Source organism: Pelophylax lessonae (genome assembly GCF_965119305.1).
Source record: "Pelophylax lessonae genome assembly, chromosome: 3".
NCBI classification, from domain to species: Eukaryota; Metazoa; Chordata; class Amphibia; order Anura; family Ranidae; genus Pelophylax; species Pelophylax lessonae.
In genome coordinates this window covers 329,174,744-329,193,981 of record NC_138770.1, presented here as the reverse complement: position 1 = coordinate 329,193,981, position 19,238 = coordinate 329,174,744, and the positions used below count along the sequence as shown (strand labels likewise).

Genomic DNA, 19,238 nt, shown 5'->3' with positions numbered 1-19,238 from the left:
AGGCACAGTGTTTGGTGTAGGACACTATCCAGATGCTGTAGAAATTATCGCTAATGTCATATGCTGGGTTTCCCATGTGCTCTGCTCTCTCTTTTTCACCATACAGCATTCAAGAAGCATCTGCCTGCTGCTGTTCATGCTACAAAGAACCACATGGAACTTCAATCTTTTTGATTCATTCTCAAATGTCCATCTACAGTGACTTTTGTCACCTCTGGTCACCCAGTTATTTTCTGACTTTGATTCCACAGGTCTCATGTGTGCACCTGCCTTCTCTTCAGCAGGTTCTGTATCAGGGGGTTACCTTCACCCTTTCGGTTTCTTGTCGTGGGTTGTTTGAAACTCCTTTACCTGCTTTTCTAATTTATCTCTATGACGAATAAATGCACCCTGATAAATTGTTTTCTCCCCCAAGCACTTGTAATCATTGTATCCTTTTTAGGAGAACTACGTGTAGAAATGATCTATTCCCACTCTGAGGGCTGGTTCACACCAGATGCAATCCAGTGTGTTTTTATTCTGCATCAACAACTCAGACTGTGTTTAACATGGTTTATAATGGCCCTAGTTCACACCAATGCAGTGCATTCCAGTGCAGTCATCAACGGTAGAACATGTTGCATTTCTTTCTGCATGGAATACATCTGGAACATGACAAACTGCATCAAAAATACACCAGAATTTACATGTCCTCCAATTGTGCTCAATTGAGATGAAGAAAAAAAGAAATTGCACTAGAAAGCATCTAAAATGCGCATGCAGAAATGCATCCAGAACACTAAAATTGTGATGTGAACCAGCCTTTCATATAGACATGACTTGCCTTAACAGGGTGCTGCTTGTACCAATGGAGGATGCACCTGTTTTTTAGGATCCAACCAATAAGCATTTCAAAACCCCTTCCATAGCTTTGTTTTTCACTGGCAGGTCCAGATGAACTGTATACCCAATATATTGCAAAGCGCTATGCAAACTGTTGGCGCCATATACAGTAAATCCTGTTTATTAATAATCAAAGATGCATACTTGTGTGTGCCCAGGTTTCCGGTGCAATAATGATTTCTTAACTTTTGAGGGGTCCCTTCACCACCAGTTTGTGGTCCTGCCCTTTGCCTTTTCATTGTACCTCAAGTTACATAGTTAGTGAGGTTGAAAAAAGACATCAGTCCATCCAGTTCAACCTATGATGTGTGTGTGTGTTTGCTTTTAACCGTGCATTGTATACCCCTGTATGTTGTGGTCTCTAAGGTGCCCATCTAATAGTTTTTTGAAACTATCAATGCTCCCTGCTGATACGACTGCTTGTGGAAGAGAATTCCACATCCTTACCCCTCTCACAGTGAAGAACCCCTTACGCACTTTAAGGTTAAACCGCCTTTCCTCTAGTTTTAGTGAGTGGCCACGTGTCTTATTGTATCTCCTTTCTCTGAATAGTTTGTTCCTTATGCTAGGGTCGACAGTACAGAATTTGTACATTGATATCCTATCCCCTCTCAAGCATCTCTTCTCCAGAGAGAATAGGTTCAGTGCTTGTAGTCTTTCCTCATAGCTGATGTCCTCCATTCCCCTAATTATTTTTGTTGCCCTTCTCTGGACTCTTTCCAATTCCAGCACAGCCTTCCTGAGGACCGGTGCCCAGAACTGGACAGCATACTCCAGATGTGGCCGGACCAGAGTCTTGTAGAGAGGGAGAATAATCTCTTTATTTCTGGAGTGAATCCCCTTTTTTATACATCCCAGTATTCTGTTGGCTTTGCTTGCAGCGGCTTGGCATTGCATGCCACTGCCAAGCCTGTTGTCTTCCAGTACCCCCAAGTCTTTTTCCATCCTAGACTCACCCAGAGGTTCCCCCCCCCTAGTGAGTAGCTTGCTTTCTGGTTTCTGGCCACCAAGGTGCTGGTTTCAGTGTTAAACCTGGTGTGTTTTCTTGGCATTCACATTGTGGGATATTTGGACAACCTCTTTTTGAGGAAACAGTTAGTGGACTGCATATCTCAAACTTTCCAAATGTTACAGAGGTTCATGTGGATCTTTCAGAAGTTGTTGCTGGAATCAACTCATCATTTGATATATCTGGATCTGGACCTTGGTACACCCTCAGGTCAATCTACCTTCCCCAGGAGAACTTCAGACTCTCTAGTCTCATCTCTTCAGTCCAGAAGCTGTCCATCTCTCCCCTTCTACATGAGAGTCTTGGGGCCAATGGTAGCCTCTTTTGAGACAGTCCCTCTCACCCAATTTCATTTTAGACATCTGTAACACAGCATTCTGTTATGGGATAAGTCAGTCCTGTATCCAGACCGGCTGATTTGATTGATGCTAATAACCAGGGTATCCTTGGCTTGGTAACTCAAAAATACAGATCTAGAATCAGGGAAATGCCTTCTGCCCATGTTTTAAAAATATTCTCAGGAAGGTAGTTGACCTGGTAAGGAATCCTTGGCACCTTGTCGGTGCAGGGTACTTGGTCTTTAGAGTAATAATTTCTCCTGATAAACTTTCTGAAGCATTGGGCGATATGACTGTCCTTCAAATGTAGACAGCTCAGTTAGGCTATCTGATCCAGATCACCACTATATATGGTGTCTTTCCCTCTTCTCCTAAGTAGGCAGCCCATTTAAACTCAGATTTCTCTTACGTCCTCCGACAGTCGCCGCCCACTCATACAGTCTTCACCAATGGGGTATTGACTTCCTCTCCACAGGAATAGCTAGGCATAAGACTTGTTAAAAGCAAAGCATTTACATAGACACACTCATGGAGGCTGTCCCACTGGTCCAATACCCCCCTGCAATTAGCCATCCCAACTCAGTTTGTCTTCTGCCTAGTTGAGGAGTAGATAGGCTTCCCTGTGCTGGGGCTACAGTCTCAGCCTTCTTCTATTTTATGATTTTATTTTCTGCAAATGTCTTTTTTTCTTTGCATTACTAGCTGTTTTATTTTGTCGGCGTTAGTTAGTCGGATCTTCGGATGAAGATGGCGTTTGCGGAGCTGGGAGTCGGAATGATCGTCCTGGTTCTCCAGGACAGAGGGTCAGATGGAATCCCAGCCCGCCATCGAGCGTTTAGTAGGCTATGTGTTCGCCCTGGCCTCACAAACGACCCATCCCTGTCCTCGGGGATGCCGCCTGTGAGGTTGCAACCTCACGGGACACATCCACGGTTCGCCCGTGCACTACTGGTGTCCTGTGTTTTTTTTTGGTTGACGGCACCCCCTGCTATCTGAGGGTGGGCAGTTTCCCGCTTGATATGAGGCACCCCACGCCATCGAGTACAGGTAAGTACACTCTGTGTGGGGCCTCTGTCTGGGGCTGGCAGTCCTGTGTGTCTGTGGTGTCCCCTATGTCTGTGCGTTTTGGGATCCCGGTCCCTGCGGGGGGTTTTTTCTCTCACAGCCAGCGCTGTGTGGGGTTTTTGGGGGTCCCTCTCCTGTGTCACTTTAGGGTGCTTGGAGGTACAGACATTATACAGCATAATATGTCCTGTATTTTGGCGCCTTGCGGCTCCATCTTGTGGCAAACGATCATTCCGAGCACATGTCGGCGGCCATTTTATCGAAGCCTCCCATTACTCTCTATAGGCAACCATTTTTCCTTAGCCTGCAGCCTCAGTTCAGTTTCTGGCGGTGACATCACTTCCTTCTTTCACTCAGGAGCGACCGACTGCGGTGGTAACACACTTGTGGGGCTCTGTTCTGCTGTCCTTCTTTTCCTCCCTTGTACAATCTTCCTGGCTTTCAGTTTGTCCCTGCGGGGGGTCTGTGTTCCACAGTCATTGTAGAGGTGTGCTGCGGGGGTCCGCGGCGGGCTTAAAGGGCCAGTACCAAAAAAAAAAATTTTTTTGCAATGGAATCCCATGACAGCAAATTCCCTCCAGCATTGGTGGGGGATTCAGGTTCCTCTGAATCCTCTGCCCTGACTAATTTGTCTGCTGTAGTGGCGACTTGTAGTGGTGTCCAGAATGGATGTGCTGATGACTGAACGTGCTGCTAGAAAAAGGCCTAGGATTTTTTTCTTCTGATTCTGAATGTGACATGGTTGCTATAGGTAGCGTGCCCCTTGAAGGGTCTCGCTCTTCTCAGTCTGAGGGGGAGGCGGAGGTTGCAAGGGTGGATGATTCCCCCCCTGGGACGCCCGAAGAACGCGCAGCTATGGATGCGCTGATTCTTGTCGTTAAAGAGACACTACATTTAGAGGATGAGCCCAATCCTCCGGGCATTGTGTCCTCTTTTGGTACACACAGGACCCGCAAGACGGCGCAGGTTTTTCCTTGCCCCGCTAAGTTTCATCACACAGTGAATGAGCAATGACGCAGTTTAAAACACACCTTCACGGTGCCAAAAAGGTTTCAACTTCTTTACCCTTTTGCGTCTCCTACGGTTTTGCGCTGGTGTGTGGCTCCTCAAGTGAATCACACTTTGGCCAGATTGAACAAGGCTACTCTGGTTCCCACCGAAGATTCTCCGGTATTTAGGGATCCTACGGATAGGAGGCTGGAATCACTTGCCCGTCATGCTTACATGGTGGCAGGTTCCATGCTAAAACCTATTTTTGCCTCTGTCATGGTGGCTCAGGCTGTGGCGGATTGGACCAAGGTGATAAGACGCACCCTTGTGTCTGATTCTGCCCCCCTACTACCTTGGAGATGGTGGACCAGGTTTATCAAGGGGTCATGTATTTGTGCGATGCGGCCTTAAATGAGGCCCTGTTAGCTGCGCGCCTGTCCAGTGTCGCGGTGCTTAACCGTCGGCTGATCTGGTTGAAAAGCTGGTCGGCTGACCAGAAGTCCAGAAAGACGGTGGCTGACATTCCTTATGCGGGGTCTCGCCTTTTTGGAGACTCCCTGGATGAATTGGTTAAGGGAGTCACTGGGGGCAAGAGCACTCTGCTGCCCCAGAGTCCTAAGGGCAAGTTTTTCCGCGGCAAGCGGGGTCCCGCCTTTAAACCAAATCAGGGGTCCTTTCGTGCCTTCAAGGCACAGAACAAGGGAAAACCCTTCAAGGGCCAGGGTAGCCAGAGAAAGCCCTGGGCCGGCAAACCAAAATCCGGTCACGCTGGTGCGGCGGCCCAGTCCGCCTCTGCCTGAAGGGGTGCCCTCACCCATTTCAGGGGTGGGGGGACGTTTGCACGGTTTCCTCCAACCTTGGCTGCTCTGAATTCCGGGTGGGTTCAGGAAATCATTCGATCAGGGTACAAGATCGAATTTCTTTCATGGCCAGCGGACAGATTCTTTCCCTCAAATCTTCATTTGACCCCAGGGCGGTTACAAGACCTGCATCAAGCGGTACAGGACCTCCTCGCCCAGGGGGTAATCGTCCCGGTGCCTCATTGAGACAGATTTCGGGGGTTTTACTCGAATCTGTTCACTGTTCCCAGAAAGGAGGGCAAGGTGCGTCCAATTCTGGACTTAAAAGCTCTGAACCGCTTTGTGCGAGTTCGGAAGTTCCGCATGGAATCGCTCTGCTCGGTGGTGGCCTCCCTGAGTCCAGGAGAATTCCTGGCCTCTATCGACCTGAAGGATGCGTATCTACACATCCCCATTTTTGAGGGTCATCAGAGGTACCTCCGCTTTGCTATCGCGGAGAATCAGTATCAGTTTGTGGCGTTACCTTTCGGTCTCTCTTCGGCTCCAAGGGTCTTAACCAAAGTGTTGGCGCCTGTTCTGGGCCTGTTGCAGGCACAGGGCATTGTGGTCTTGGGATATATGGACGATCTCCTGTTAAGATCGAGTGCCAGTCAGAGCCTGTTGCACGATCTGGCCACCAAGGTCCAGACACTCCAGGAGTTCGGATGGACCATCAACGTTCAGAAGTCGACCTTATCTCCATCGGTTCGTCTCCCATATTTGGGAATGGTTCTGGACTCTGCTCATGCAAAGGTGTTCTTACTGGAGGACAAGCTCCGGACCCTGCAGTCCGAGGTCAGGACCTGCATGCGGTCCCTGAGGTTGATGGTGTCGGCCTTCAAGGCGATACCATTTGCACAGTTTCACACGCAATCTCTCCAAGCGGAGATCCTGGCCAGGTGGGACATACTACCTCAGTCCTTGGACCTGAGAGTGTCTCTGAGTCGCCAAACCAGAAGGGATCTCCTGTGGTGGCTTCAGTCCCCGGCTGTGTCGAAAGGAAAATCCTTCCGGCCGTTACTGTGGACGGTGATTACCACAGATGCCAGCCTGTCGGGCTGGGGTGGCGTCCTGGGCAACCTGTCTGCCCAGGGCACTTGGTCGGAGGAGGAATCCTCCCTTCTGATAAACATATTGGAATTGAGAGCGATCAGGCTGTGCCTGCTTCACTGGTCAGATCGTCTTTAGGGCCGTCCTGTACGGGTGCAGACGGACAATGCCACTGCGGTGGCTTGCATCAACCACCAAGGGGGCACCAGGAGTGCCCGGGCGGCCCAGGAAGTGACCAGTATTCTGTCTTGGGCCGAGACTCATGTCCCGGCGATATCGGCAGTTCACATTCCGGGTGTAGAGAATTGGCAGGCCCATTATCTGAGCCGCCAGACCCTGGACCAGGGGGAATGGTCCCTGCACCCGAAGGTATTTCAAATGCTGTGTGCGAAATGGGGATCCCCGGATGTGGATCTGTTTGCATCTGGGCTAAACCACAAGGTGGAAAGGTTCGTGGCAAGAACGCGCGATCCTCTGGCAGACGCCTCGGATGCGCTGGTGGTGCCTTGGCATCAGTATCAGCTGATATATGCCTTTCCTCCGATTCAGTTGTTATCCAGGTTCCTGCGCAGGTTGGCCTCGGAACAAACACTGGTGATTCTGGTTGCGCCGGACTGGCCACGCCGGTCCTGGTACGCGGACACCGTTCACCTGGCCGTCGAGCCTCCATGGTGGCTGCCGATGCGAGAAGATCTACTGTCTCAGGGACCGATCTTCCATCCTGCTTTACAGTCGCTGGCTTTAACGGCATGGCTGTTAAAAGCCAGGTCCTGAGAGACAGGGGTCTCTCCTCAGAGGTCATTCCTACTTTAATCAAGGCTAGAAAAGCCTCGTCTGGTAAGATTTATTACCGTACATGGAAAGCTTATTTTGCCTGGTGTGAGTCCAGGGGCTTCTCTCCTCGTTCGTACTCGGTGGCGAGAGTGTTGGCTTTACTCTAGTCTGGTGTGGACCAGCACCTTGCGTTGTCCACGATTAAGGGCCAGGTATCTGCACTGGCTGTTCTTTTCCAGCGCCCTAATTCCTTGATTCGCACCTTCATCCAAGGTGTGCGTCACTTGGCCCCTCCTAGAAGGGAGCCCTTACCTCCATGGGACTTGAACTTGGTTCTGTCCGTGTTACAACGTTGCCCGTTTGAAAACACTTTAGGGAAATTTCGTTACCTCTGTCTAAAAAGGTTGCCTTTCTGGTAGCGATCACTTCTGCTCGCAGAGTGTCGGAGTTGGCGGCGTTGTCTTGCCGCTCCCCTTACCTGGTGGTTCATAGGGATAAGGTGGTCCTGTGACCTAACCCGTTCTTTCTTCCAAAGGTGGTTTCGGATTTTCACCTCAATAAGGACATTGTTTTACCTTTGCTCTGTACAAATCCTAAGCATCCTAAGGAGGTTGCCTTGCATTCTTTGGATGTTGTCAGGGCGATTAGGGTTTACCTGTCGTCGACTGAATCCTTTCGAAAATCGGATTCCCTCTTTGTCCTTCCAGAGGGACCTCGGAAGGGTATGGCTGCGTCTGCGGCGACCATTTCAAAATGGATCAGACAGACAATTGTACAGGCCTATTCGTTGAAGGAACGGGCTCCGCCCTTCCCTGTCAAGGCGCACTCTACCAGGTCGGTGAGTGCGTCCTGGTCCTTCCGGCATCAGGCCTCGGTGGCCCAGGTGTGCAAGGCCGCGACTTGGTCGTCAGTGCACACCTTTTCCAAATTCTACAAAATTGATGTTCTGGCGTCAGCTGATGCCTCCTTTTGCCGCAAAGTTCTCTGTGCGGCAGTACCGTAGGGGACCCTGGTTGTGTTGCGGGTCCCTGGCTGTTGGGGTTGTTTACCCCTTTGGTTTTTGCTTTCCTGGGTTGTTGCTCCTGTTGAGCTTTTTTGTTGCCCAGAAGGTTACCTTGCTGTTCTTGTAAGGTTCCTTTCTCTGATGTGGGTACTGCGTTGCCTTTTCTGACGGTTGCGTTTCCCACCGCTCATGTCTACACTGCTTTGGGACATCCCCATTGGTGAAGACTGTATGAGTGGGCAGCGACTGTCGGAGGACGTAAGAGAAAACTGAATTTCTCTTACGTCCTCCGACAGTCGCCGCCTCTTCATATTCGTCACATATGGGGGTATTAGACTTTGCTCCGAAGGAGTAGCTAGGCAACAGAATATGTTAACAATAAAGCTTTAACATATCCCACCCTCAAGGGGTGGTCCCCTCAGTCAATACCCTCCTACTTCCTGCAACCATATCTCAGTTTTAATGTCTAGCTTGTCAGGAGTGGCTGGCTCTCTCTGTGCTGGGACTTTTTGTCCCAGACTCTTTCTTCTTTTTGATATTTTGTTTGAGTTTTCTCTCTACCTTTACTTAGCTGTTATTTTTGTCAGCATTAGTTAGTTCTTCGGACGAAGAGGATCATGCGGACTGGGTCTCGGGCTGATCCCCCTGGTCGCAGGTCGTGGGTCAGTGGCTTCCCAGTCTGCCATCGAGCGTTCAGCCAGGTAACGCTCCTGGCACAGTGAACGACCCATCCCTGTTCGGTGCAGGGATGATTGGTGAGGTGGCTACCTCACCGGACGCTGTGCGGTTTCTGAACCGCCATTGTGTGCGTCTTGAATTGCGACTCTCCCTGCCTCATGTGCAGCGGCTTGTTCGCCTGTGCGGGTTCCCCACGCCATGTGAGGTAAGTGTATCTATGTGGGGACCTGTCTGTCTGGGGGGGGTCTCAGTCTGGGACTGTGTAACCTGCCTTTAATCACACTGCTTGTCTCCCTATCTCTCGGCTGCATGCTGTGGGCTGCAAGGGGGGGGGGGGGAGCTGTATGACACTGAGTATGTCAGGCTGGGCAGTGTGAGGAGCTGTGTGCTGTGGGGCATGTTTTTAATGGCATGTTGGGGCATATACAGCGATCGCTGCGGCGATCTAACATGTATCCATATAATGGGATAATATTGTGTGTGATTTTATGCACTGTGGAGCGGCGATTTCAGCGCCAAACGACGCCATTTTACCGGCGCCCGCTCCGGCCGCATGGTTTACATGCACGGCGGCCATTTTCTTGTAGCCTCCATAGGCTTACATAGAGCGTCCTGGCAGCATCACTTCCTCTCTCCTGGAAGCACCGATCGAGGCAGCAGCAGCAGCGGAGTCTCCTCAGGTTTTATCCTTCTATTCCTGTGTTCCATTGCCTGTATTCAGTCTGTATATTCCCTGTGGGGGTCTCATTGTGCCTGAGTGTGGTGCGGTGGGCTGCGCTTGCCGCGCTTGCTGTAAGGGGGCAGTTAACCCTTGGTTGTCTGGCATACAGGGGCAATGGATTCTCAGGAGGGCAAGTTTCCCACAGTATTGGTGGAAAGCCAGGGGACCGCTGTTTCCCCCCCAGGGGGGGATTTAGCCACTATTGTGGCTGGCCTTGCTGCACAGGTGCAAATGCTGGTGGCTGCTCAATCTACTAAACGGCCCAGAGTTGCTCTGTCCTCTGATTCTGAGGGTGAAGGTGATGGGGCTGTTCTGGCGGGGACCCCCCTATCGGGGTCCCGCTCCTCTCTTGATCTAGTGGGGTCTGAGGTAGAGGCTGAAGTTGAGGGGGTTGATAATTCTCCCCCTGGCTCGCCTGAAGAGCTTGCAATCATGGATGAGTTGATTGCTTCCATTAAGCAGACGCTACGTTTGCAGGACGAGGTGTGTCCCCCAGCTGCCTTGGCGGCTTATGGGACGCAGAGAAAACGCAGGACGCCGCAGGTTTTTCCCTGCAATGCTGATTTTCAGCGCGCTGTTAAGGACCAATGGCGCGATTTGCGCAAGCCTTTTGCGGTACCAAGTAAATTTAAGCTGCGTTATCCTTTCTCGCCTGCCACTGATGAACGGTGGTGTGTGCCTCCGCCAGTGGATCATGCTATTGCGGTTTTGAACAAAGCCACTGCGATCCCTGCAGAGGGATCCCCTGTTTTCCGTGATGCCACGGATAGGAGACTGGAGTCTCTTGCCCGTCATACTTATTCTGTTACGGGTTCTATGCTTAAGGCTCTGTTTGCTTCTCTCATGGCGGCCCAGGCGATCGCAAGTTGGACGCAGATGCTTAGGCGCGTCCTAGTGGCCGATTCGGCCTCGGCGGCGACCCTGGATATGGTGGATCAGATCCACCAGGGTGTCATGTATCTGTGTGATGCGGACCTGGACCTGATTCCGTTGGCCGCGCGTGTGCACAGCGTGGCGGTGTTGTCTCGCCGCCTGGTTTGGTTGAAATGTTGGTCGGTGGACCAATCTTCACGTAAAACCTTAGCCAATCTGCCTTATGATGGGTCTCGCCTTTTTGGGGAGTCCCTGGATGTGTTGATTAAGGGGATTACCGGGGGTAAGAGCACTCTCTTGCCCCATTTCCCCAAGGCTAAGGGGGCTTCTGGGAAGAAGCATGCTCATTTTCGGCCCCCTCAGGGGTCCTTTCGTGCCTTTCGGCCGCACTACAAGGGCAAACCGTTCAAGGGCCAAGGCTCTCAGAAGAAGCCCTGGTCTGGGAAACAGAAGTCCGGTCAATCCGGACCTGCGGCCCATAACAGTTCGGCCTGAAGGGGCGCCCTCACCCAGTTTTGGGGTGGGGGGACGCTTGCTCGGTTTTCTTCAGCCCTGGTTGGCCCGTGTGAGGGACAGATGGGTTCTGGAAATCGTTCGATCTGGTTACAAGATCGAGTTTCTCTCTCGGCCGGAGAGCAGATTTTTTCCCTCAAATCTTCAACTGTCTCCAGAGCGCCTGCGGGATCTGCACCTGGCGGTGCGGGACCTGAGGGCTCAGGGAGTGGTGGTTCCGGTGCCTCATCGGGACAGATTTCGGGGGTTTTATTCCAATCTGTTCACCGTGCCCAGGAAGGAGGGCAAGGTTCGTCCGATTCTGGACTTGAAAGCTCTGAACCGCTCTGTGCGAGTTCGCAAGTTCCGCATGGAATCCCTGCGCTCGGTGGTGGCTGCCCTGGTTCCGGGGGAATTCATGGCCTCCATCGATTTGAAGGATGCGTACCTTCACATCCCCATATTCGAGGGTCATCAGAAGTACCTTCGATTTGCCATTGCGGAGGATCACTACCAGTTTGTGGCGTTGCCCTTTGGGCTCGCCTCGGCTCCGCGGGTCTTCACCAAGGTGCTTGCACCGGTTCTGGCATTATTGAGGGCCCAGGGCATTTCTGTCCTGGGGTATCTGGACGACATTCTGGTTCGGTCTGCGACCAGACAGGGTCTGGAGAAGGACCTGTCTGTCACAATGCAAACTCTGCAGGAGTTCGGTTGGACGATAAATGTTCCAAAGTCGACACTGAGTCCGTCGGTTCGTCTCCCCTATCTGGGAATGATACTGGACTCGGTGCAGGCGAAGGTCTTCCTGGCGGAAGACAAACTCAGGACTCTTCAGGAGGAAGTCAGGTCCCTCAGGGACGTTCCACACTCGTCTCTGCGGACGGGTATGAGATGTCTGGGATTGATGGTCTCGGCCTTCGAGGCGATTCCTTTCGCGCAGTTTCACACGCGGGGTCTCCAAGCGGAGATCCTGTCCAGGTGGGACGGGCGACCTCAATCTCTGGATCTTCAGATCTCGTTGAGTCATCGCACCAGGGAAAACCTTCTGTGGTGGCTCCAGTCCCCGTTGGTGTCCGGGGGCAAGTCGTTTCGTCCGATCTCGTGGACGATAATCACCACGGATGCCAGCCTGTCGGGCTGGGGTGGTGTTCTGGGCGTTCTGTCCGCCCAGGGGACCTGGTCGGAGGAGGAGTCTTCCCTTCCGATCAACATTCTGGAATTGCGTGCGATAAGGCTCTGTCTTCATCGCTGGACGGACCGGTTGCAGGGCTGCCCGGTTCGGGTGCAGACGGACAATGCCACGGCGGTGGCCTACATCAACCACCAAGGGGGCACCAGGAGTGCCCGAGCGGCTCGAGAAGTGGCCGACATTCTGTCTTGGGCCGAGGCTCATGTCCCGGCGATAACGGCGGTTCACATTCCGGGAGTGGAGAACTGGCAGGCGGACTATCTGAGTCGCCAGACCCTGGATCAGGGGGAATGGTCTCTCCACCCGGCTGTCTTCCAGATGTTGTGCGCGAAGTGGGGCCTTCCAGATGTGGACCTGTTCGCGTCTCGCCTCAACTACAAGGTGAAGAGGTTCGTGGCAAGGACGCGCGACCCTCGGGCAGACGCGTCGGACGCGTTAGTGGCCCCGTGGCATCAGTACAGGCTGATGTACGCGTTTCCACCGATTCAGTTGCTGTCCAGGTTCCTTCGCAGGTTGCACTCGGAACGCAGCACGGTGATTCTTGTGGCACCGGACTGGCCTCGCCGGTCCTGGTACGCAGACCTCGTGAATCTGGCGGTCGACGCTCCTTGGCGTCTGCCTCTTCGAGACGATCTACTGTCTCAAGGACCGATTTACCATCCTGCTTTACAGTCGCTGGCTTTGACGGCCTGGCTGTTGAGACCGAGGTCCTGAAGGAGAAGGGTCTCTCTCCAGAGGTCGTTCATACTTTGATCAACGCGAGGAAGTCTTCCTCGGGGAAGGTTTATTACCGTACTTGGAAGGCCTATTTTGCCTGGTGTGAGTCCAGGGGGTTTTCACCCCGCACGTACTCGGTTTCCCGTGTGCTGTCTTTCCTTCAGACGGGTGTCGATCAGCGTTTGGCGCTGGCTACGATTAAGGGTCAGGTGTCGGCGCTGGCCGTTCTGTTTCAACGTCCCGTGGCTTCCAACTCCTTGGTTGGCACTTTTATTCAGGGTGTGCGGCATCTGGTTCCTCCTAGGAGGGATCCTTTGCCCCCTTGGGACTTGAATCTAGTTCTATCTGTGTTACAACGTGCTCCTTTTGAACAGATCAGGGAGATCTCGTTGTCTATGTTGTCCAAAAAGGTCGCCTTTTTGGTGGCGATCACTTCGGCTCGCAGAGTGTCGGAACTGGCGGCTTTGTCCTGCAAGTCTCCGTACCTGGTTGTTCATTTGGATAAGGTGGTCTTGCGACCTGATCCTTCTTTTCTACCGAAACGAGTTTCGGAATTCCATCTTAACGAGGATATTGTTTTGCCTTCGTTGTGCACGAAGCCTAAACATCCGAAGGAGGTGAGATTGCACTCTCTGGATGTTGTTCGGGCGATAAGGGTTTACCTTAAATCGACTGAGTCTTTTCGTAAGACTGACTCCTTGTTTGTTCTTCCAGAGGGTCCTCGGAAGGGCATGGCGGCTTCCGCCTCTACCATTGCCAAATGGATCAGGCAGACCATTGAACAGGCCTATGCCTTGCAGGGGAAGGTTCCCCCTGTGCCTGTGAAGGCGCACTCTACTAGATCACTGAGTACGTCTTGGGCCTGCCGTCATGGGGCTTCTGTAGCCCAGGTGTGTAAGGCGGCGACTTGGTCGACCGTACACACTTTCACAAAATTCTACAAAGTAGATGTTCAGGCATCGGCGGATGCTTCCTTTGGCCGCAAGGTTCTTAGTGCGGCTGTTCCATAGGGTCCCTTGTTGGGGACTCCTGGCTGTTGGGATAGTTTTTTATATCCCCTGGTTTTTTTGTCTTTTCCTGGGTTGTTGCTCCTGTTGAGCACTTATTTTTGCTGTTGCCCAGCTGGTTTCCTTCCTTTGGTAAGGTTCCTTTCTTTGATGTGGAGACTGCGTTGCCTTTCGGCGCGGATGCGTTTCCCACCCCTCATGTTTGCACTGCTTTGGGACGTCCCCATATGTGACGAATATGAAGAGGCGGCGACTGTCGGAGGACGTAAGAGAAAACGGAATTTTTGTAAAATCTTACCTGTAAAATTCCTTTCTCTGAGTCCTCCGACAGTCGCCGCCCCCGCCCCTCTTTTGGGGTTTGAATGTATACTCTACTGCTATTCCACTAAAACTGAGATATGGTTGCAGGAAGTAGGAGGGTATTGACTGAGGGGACCACCCCTTGAGGGTGGGATATGTTAAAGCTTTATTGTTAACATATTCTGTTGCCTAGCTACTCCTTCGGAGCAAAGTCTAATACCCCCATATGTGACGAATATGAAGAGGCGGCGACTGTCGGAGGACTCAGAGAAAGGAATTTTACAGGTAAGATTTTACAAAAATTCCGTTTTTTGTAAAATCTTACCGTAAAATTCCTTTCTCTGAGTACTCCGACAGTAGCCGCCCCAGCCCCTCTTTTGTGGTTCTTATACACTTAACTGCTTGCTACCAAACTGAGTTGGGATGGCTAATTTCAGGGGGATATTGGACCAGTGGGACAGCCCCCATGGGTGTGTCTATGTAAATGCTTTGCTTTTAACAAGTCTTATGCCTAGCTACTCCTGTGGAGAGGAAGTCAATACCCCAATGGTGAAGACTGTATGAGTGGGCGGCGACTGTCGGACTCAGAGAAAGGAATTTTACGGTAAGATTTTGCAAAAATTCAGTTTTATTGCTATCGTGAATCATCAGTGTGATTATTTCAGTTAGTTGACTGTTACATTAAAATTCTGCAAATAATTGGTTTATAAAATACGTGAGTACAGTAAATTTAGCAGATCCTTGCATTAAAGGACTTAGATTGAGAAAAAGTTGAATATTTAAAACTGGCAAATAGTGTAAGGTAGCAAATACTGCAAGAGTTATGCTGAAGTGAAATGACCCTATTATGCCATTTTATATATAGCTTCACCTTATTATTGTTGAGAGGAGACAACAGTCATTGCAGATTCAAAGTGAATGTATATTCTTTTCATGCTTGTGTAGGTCAGGGACTTTCCATTTAGTGAAATCAGGATCAAAATAAGTGAGCTCCTGAGCCTGAACCTTTGGAGAAAAAAAAAAACAGTAGCAATGGCAGCAATCCTATTTCGGCTCTCAGAAGTTCTCTGAAAGGATGCCTTTACTGTAGATAGGTTTAATATGTAAGCAGTATCATTAGTAGCAGGTGCGCACACTTGCCTTGTCACTACACTGCACTACATTTCTGCCAGAGTGCCCTTGAATTCCTGTGCCAGTTTCAACTTTGTAAAAGTCAAAAATTGCATAATTCCTCTCTTCCATGTGACAATGCTTGGGCCTGGAGATTGGCCACACATGCAATGGAATTGTTGGAAGGTGGAGAATTGTCAGATGTATCCCCAATCCCAGGATGTATTATGTACTTCTAGAGGCTCCTGTAACAGAACAGGGAGGTGGGGGTAGCACAGTAAATCAAACAGTGGCTGGAAAAGCTTCTTAAATATGTTAACCTGTACAGAGATGTTTCTGGAAAGAACATTTCAGACATATACTCCTTGGTCACTCACAAACTTCCATTCCAGCGGCTTGACGTCACTAACCACATGACTTCATCAGGTGATGGCTATTCAGTCGCCATTGTTTTTAGGCATAACTTACACCCGGAACGAGTTACAAAGGGCCATATTGTCTGAGATTTTTGCAGAACTTGGCCGGCACATCTTGCGAGTGACCCGCATTTACATACAGCAATATTTAACCCTTCAACCCCAACATAACAACCATAAACAATACTATAAAAATATTCTATAAATATTCCATATCTATCCAACGTGATTCCGATATTCAAAAAGGACCAGAGGCATATCCCGGGAAATTATAGGCCTGTCAGCTTGACATCAATAATATGTAAACTTTTGGAGGGGATGATAAGGGACTATATCGTAGAATATGCTAAAGACAACAACATCATCAGTAGTAACCAGCACGGGTTTACAAATGGGCGTTCTTGTCAAACCAATCTCTTAGCATTCTACGAGGAGGTGAGCTGTGAGCTAGATGGGGGCAGACCAGTGGATGTGGTGTACTTGGATTTCGCTAAGGCGTTTGATACAGTTCCCCACAAGCGCTTAATTTATAAAATAAGGTCTGCAGGTATCGATCAGCAGGGTTTGCTCTTGGATACGGAACTGGCTAAAAGGCCGTGTCCAAAGGGTGGTAATAAACAGCGCATACTAAGACTGGTCTGAGGTAGTAAGCGGGGTCCCCCAGGGCTCAGTCCTGGGACCAACCTTGTTCAATTTATTCATAAACAGCATTGAGGACGGGATCAGTAGTTCGTTATCAGTTTTTGCAGATGACACAAAATTGGCCAGGGCAATAACTGCACAGCATGAAGCAGATATCCTACAGAATGACCTGGACAAAATTACGGAGTGGGCAACGACATGGCAAATGAGGTTTAACGTGGAGAAGTGTAAGGTTTTGCACTTGGGGACTAAAAACATAAAAACACAATACACGTTAGGAGGGGAACCCTTGGGGGAATCAAAAATGGAGAAAGATCTGGGAGTCTTGGTTGATGATAGATTAGGCAACAGCATGCAATGTCAAGCGGCAGCTTCCAAAGCCAACAGAATATTAGCATGCATAAAGAAAGGGATGTATTCCAGAGATAAGTCTATAATCCTTCCACTTTATAAAACTCTGGTCCGACCGCATCTGGAGTATTCTGTCCAGTTCTGGTCGCCAGTCCTCAGGAGGGATGTGTTGGAGCTGGAGAAAGTCCAGAGAAGGGCAACTAAACTGATTAGGGGGTTGGAGGACCTTAACTATGAAGAGCGGCTGCAATCGTTCGATTTATTTTCCCTGGAGAAGAGACGTCTGAGAGGGGACATGGTGGCAATTTATAAATATCTTAATGGGGATCTCAGCTTAGAAAAAAAGCTGTTCATTCGAAGGAATTGCATGAGGACTCGAGGACATAAAATGCGATTAGAGGAGAAGCGTTTTAACCTCAGGCAACGAGGAGGGTTCTTTACTGTTAGGGCTACAAGATTGTGGAATTGTCTACCACAAGAGGTGGTTTCTGCGGGTAGTATGGTGACTTTCAAAAGACTCTTAGACTTACATCTCAAGGATCAGGACATTAAGGGCTATGCTAGATGATTACAGTCACACACACCTACACAGGTTTAACTGGATGGACTATTGTCTTTATTCAACCTCACCTACTATGTAACTATATAATACTAATCTCTATTTTTTATGGATAAAATATTACTCTGAATTAAAAAAGCAATAAATAAAATGCAAATGAAATATCAATACATATATAAATAATGCATGTGCTGTATATAGGTTAAAAATTCAAACTTGTAAGCACTTAAATATATTGAATCAGAAAACTTAAATAAAACAGTCTATGTCAAAATCAATGTTTAACCCTTTCGGTACCCGTGTTTGTAAATTATATATCCATGTAGATTCCTTCTGACTGAGGGTCCTGACTTTATTATTCCCTCTCCAGGGTTTTTTTAATTTTTTCAATTCCCCAGTGCTTGGAGAAATTGTTTCCTTAAACCTATAGAAATATTGTATACATGTTTCCTGTGTCCTTTTGGCTAGGGATTTTTTTTCATTCTTACCACGTTTCAAATATTCAAAGAATAAAGCTTTATTGCAATTCAAAGTATACTTTTGAAAAATGTAATCAATACAATAGGGTCTCACCTATTAAATGTACATCCTTTAAAGTGTTTTGGTAAATTTGTATTTCCAGATAACATTGTCTATTTATTAACAAACCCAAAAACCACCAAGAGAAGTGAAATAAAGTTTTGTTGTTTTCTTTCCAGACTTACAGCAAGAAAGCCTCTTCTAAGAGGAAAGATTACCAGAACGGCTCTTTGACTGCAGTAAACGGTCACACAAATGGCTTTTCATCGCTGGAGGACAATGTCAAGCAGCGTAAACAAAGGAGGGATTGAGAAGTAAACCCAATGGCCATTTTGCTACGCCAGAAGATACATCAGATTAAAAGCACAGCAGAGTCTGTGCAGTGACACCCTTACAGCTACTGTAACGATTCCTATTCAATATAATGTGATTAACGTAGGTCTTAACAAATTTCAGCCATCTTAACTATGCTGTAGAAGACATGGAAATTGCTCACAAAACTAGCAGCAGTTAATGTTTAGTCCTGCCCTCTTAGCTTTCTGCAACCTGATTTTCCTGCCATTACCCTCCTGCAGTTTTTAATCACCCGACCAGCTGTTTATGTTGTAGATGTCCCTCTGAGAGCCTTGGCTTCCCAGCTGTTTGTTCAAACCTCTGGTAAGTAATACTGGGCATTCCTATCTGAAATGTCTGAAAGAAGACTTCTTGTTGCCTATAGCAACCAGATTCTTTCCCCAAATGGAGCATTTTTGGACATTGGACATAGTCCTTGATTGACAGCTTTAGGTAATGAGAAAATGTTTTACCTTCAGACAACTTTGATAGTAGAATGGGGTGCTGGAGAACTGTAGGCACATTATATTCACTCTAGACTATATGGCTTTTACATGAACAATGTTCTTCCAGTTCCGATAGGTAGTTTTACCAATAGCAATAGAGCCTGACCCTAATTAGAAATCTGGCAGCTATATTTTTCCCAGAACAGCTAGTGGGCCTAACAGTGTGCTGGAACAGGCTCCCTGGTAAATATACCACGCGCATTCAAAGGCCTAGCTTTATCTTAATCACAGACCTGTAAGCTACAGCCACTGCTCAGTCTCCATTTGATTACCCAAAAGGTTTTTTTCCTCTCATGCTTTGGTGCACTAACAAATATTGGCTACTTTGCCTTATATATCAGAGCTGTATATTTGTCCCAAAGCACCCTTGTAGTTATTCCTCAATTTGAGTACATTCTTCAGTCCATAGATGATATTGTGATTCCCATTCGATATGTAGAATATTACAGATTCATGGATATGTATGAAATGCCTCTCATGTAATAGAACAAGGCAGCAGTAAGGGCTCCCACTCATAACTCTCATGATGCATCCTCCTTCTGAGTGTGGCTGAATTTCCAGGCTCCTGGGTATACATGTTTACCATGGAGATAATTGCCGTCTATGATGAACAAAAGTGTGTGTACCCACTGACACCCTGTTCAGAGTGAAATACATTGAAAATCCTCCAGATCATTTACCTCTTAAGTGTGTTTTTTGCAGAGAGAGAGCCCTGAACAGTAACTGCTGCTTAGTGCCTCTTCAGTGCTGTGAAAGCAAAAGGAGGGCAGAGATTCAGTTATTGTGTGCTCATGTGACCTTGTTATAGACCATGGATACACAAAGTATTACAATAGTATATACCACTGCTGTTGCCTTACTAGTTTCATATAATA

General features: G+C 48.9%; 1 protein-coding gene across 2 annotated transcripts in view; it reads left to right on the top strand.

Moving 5' to 3' along the window:
- ELOVL5 (ELOVL fatty acid elongase 5) overlaps positions 1-18,211 on the top strand; it is a 171,193-nt gene extending 152,982 nt beyond the window's left edge. Inside the window, exon 8 of one of the 2 annotated variants that reach the window (XM_082251328.1) lies at positions 17,712-18,211. In XM_082251328.1, the coding sequence (XP_082107454.1) occupies positions 17,712-17,729 (18 nt within the window). In that variant the 3' untranslated portion in view covers positions 17,730-18,211. Of the gene's footprint in view, positions 1-17,703 lie in introns of both variants that reach the window. The other variant, XM_082251329.1, reaches the window with a different exon arrangement.
- Positions 18,212-19,238: the final 1,027 nt, after the last annotated feature.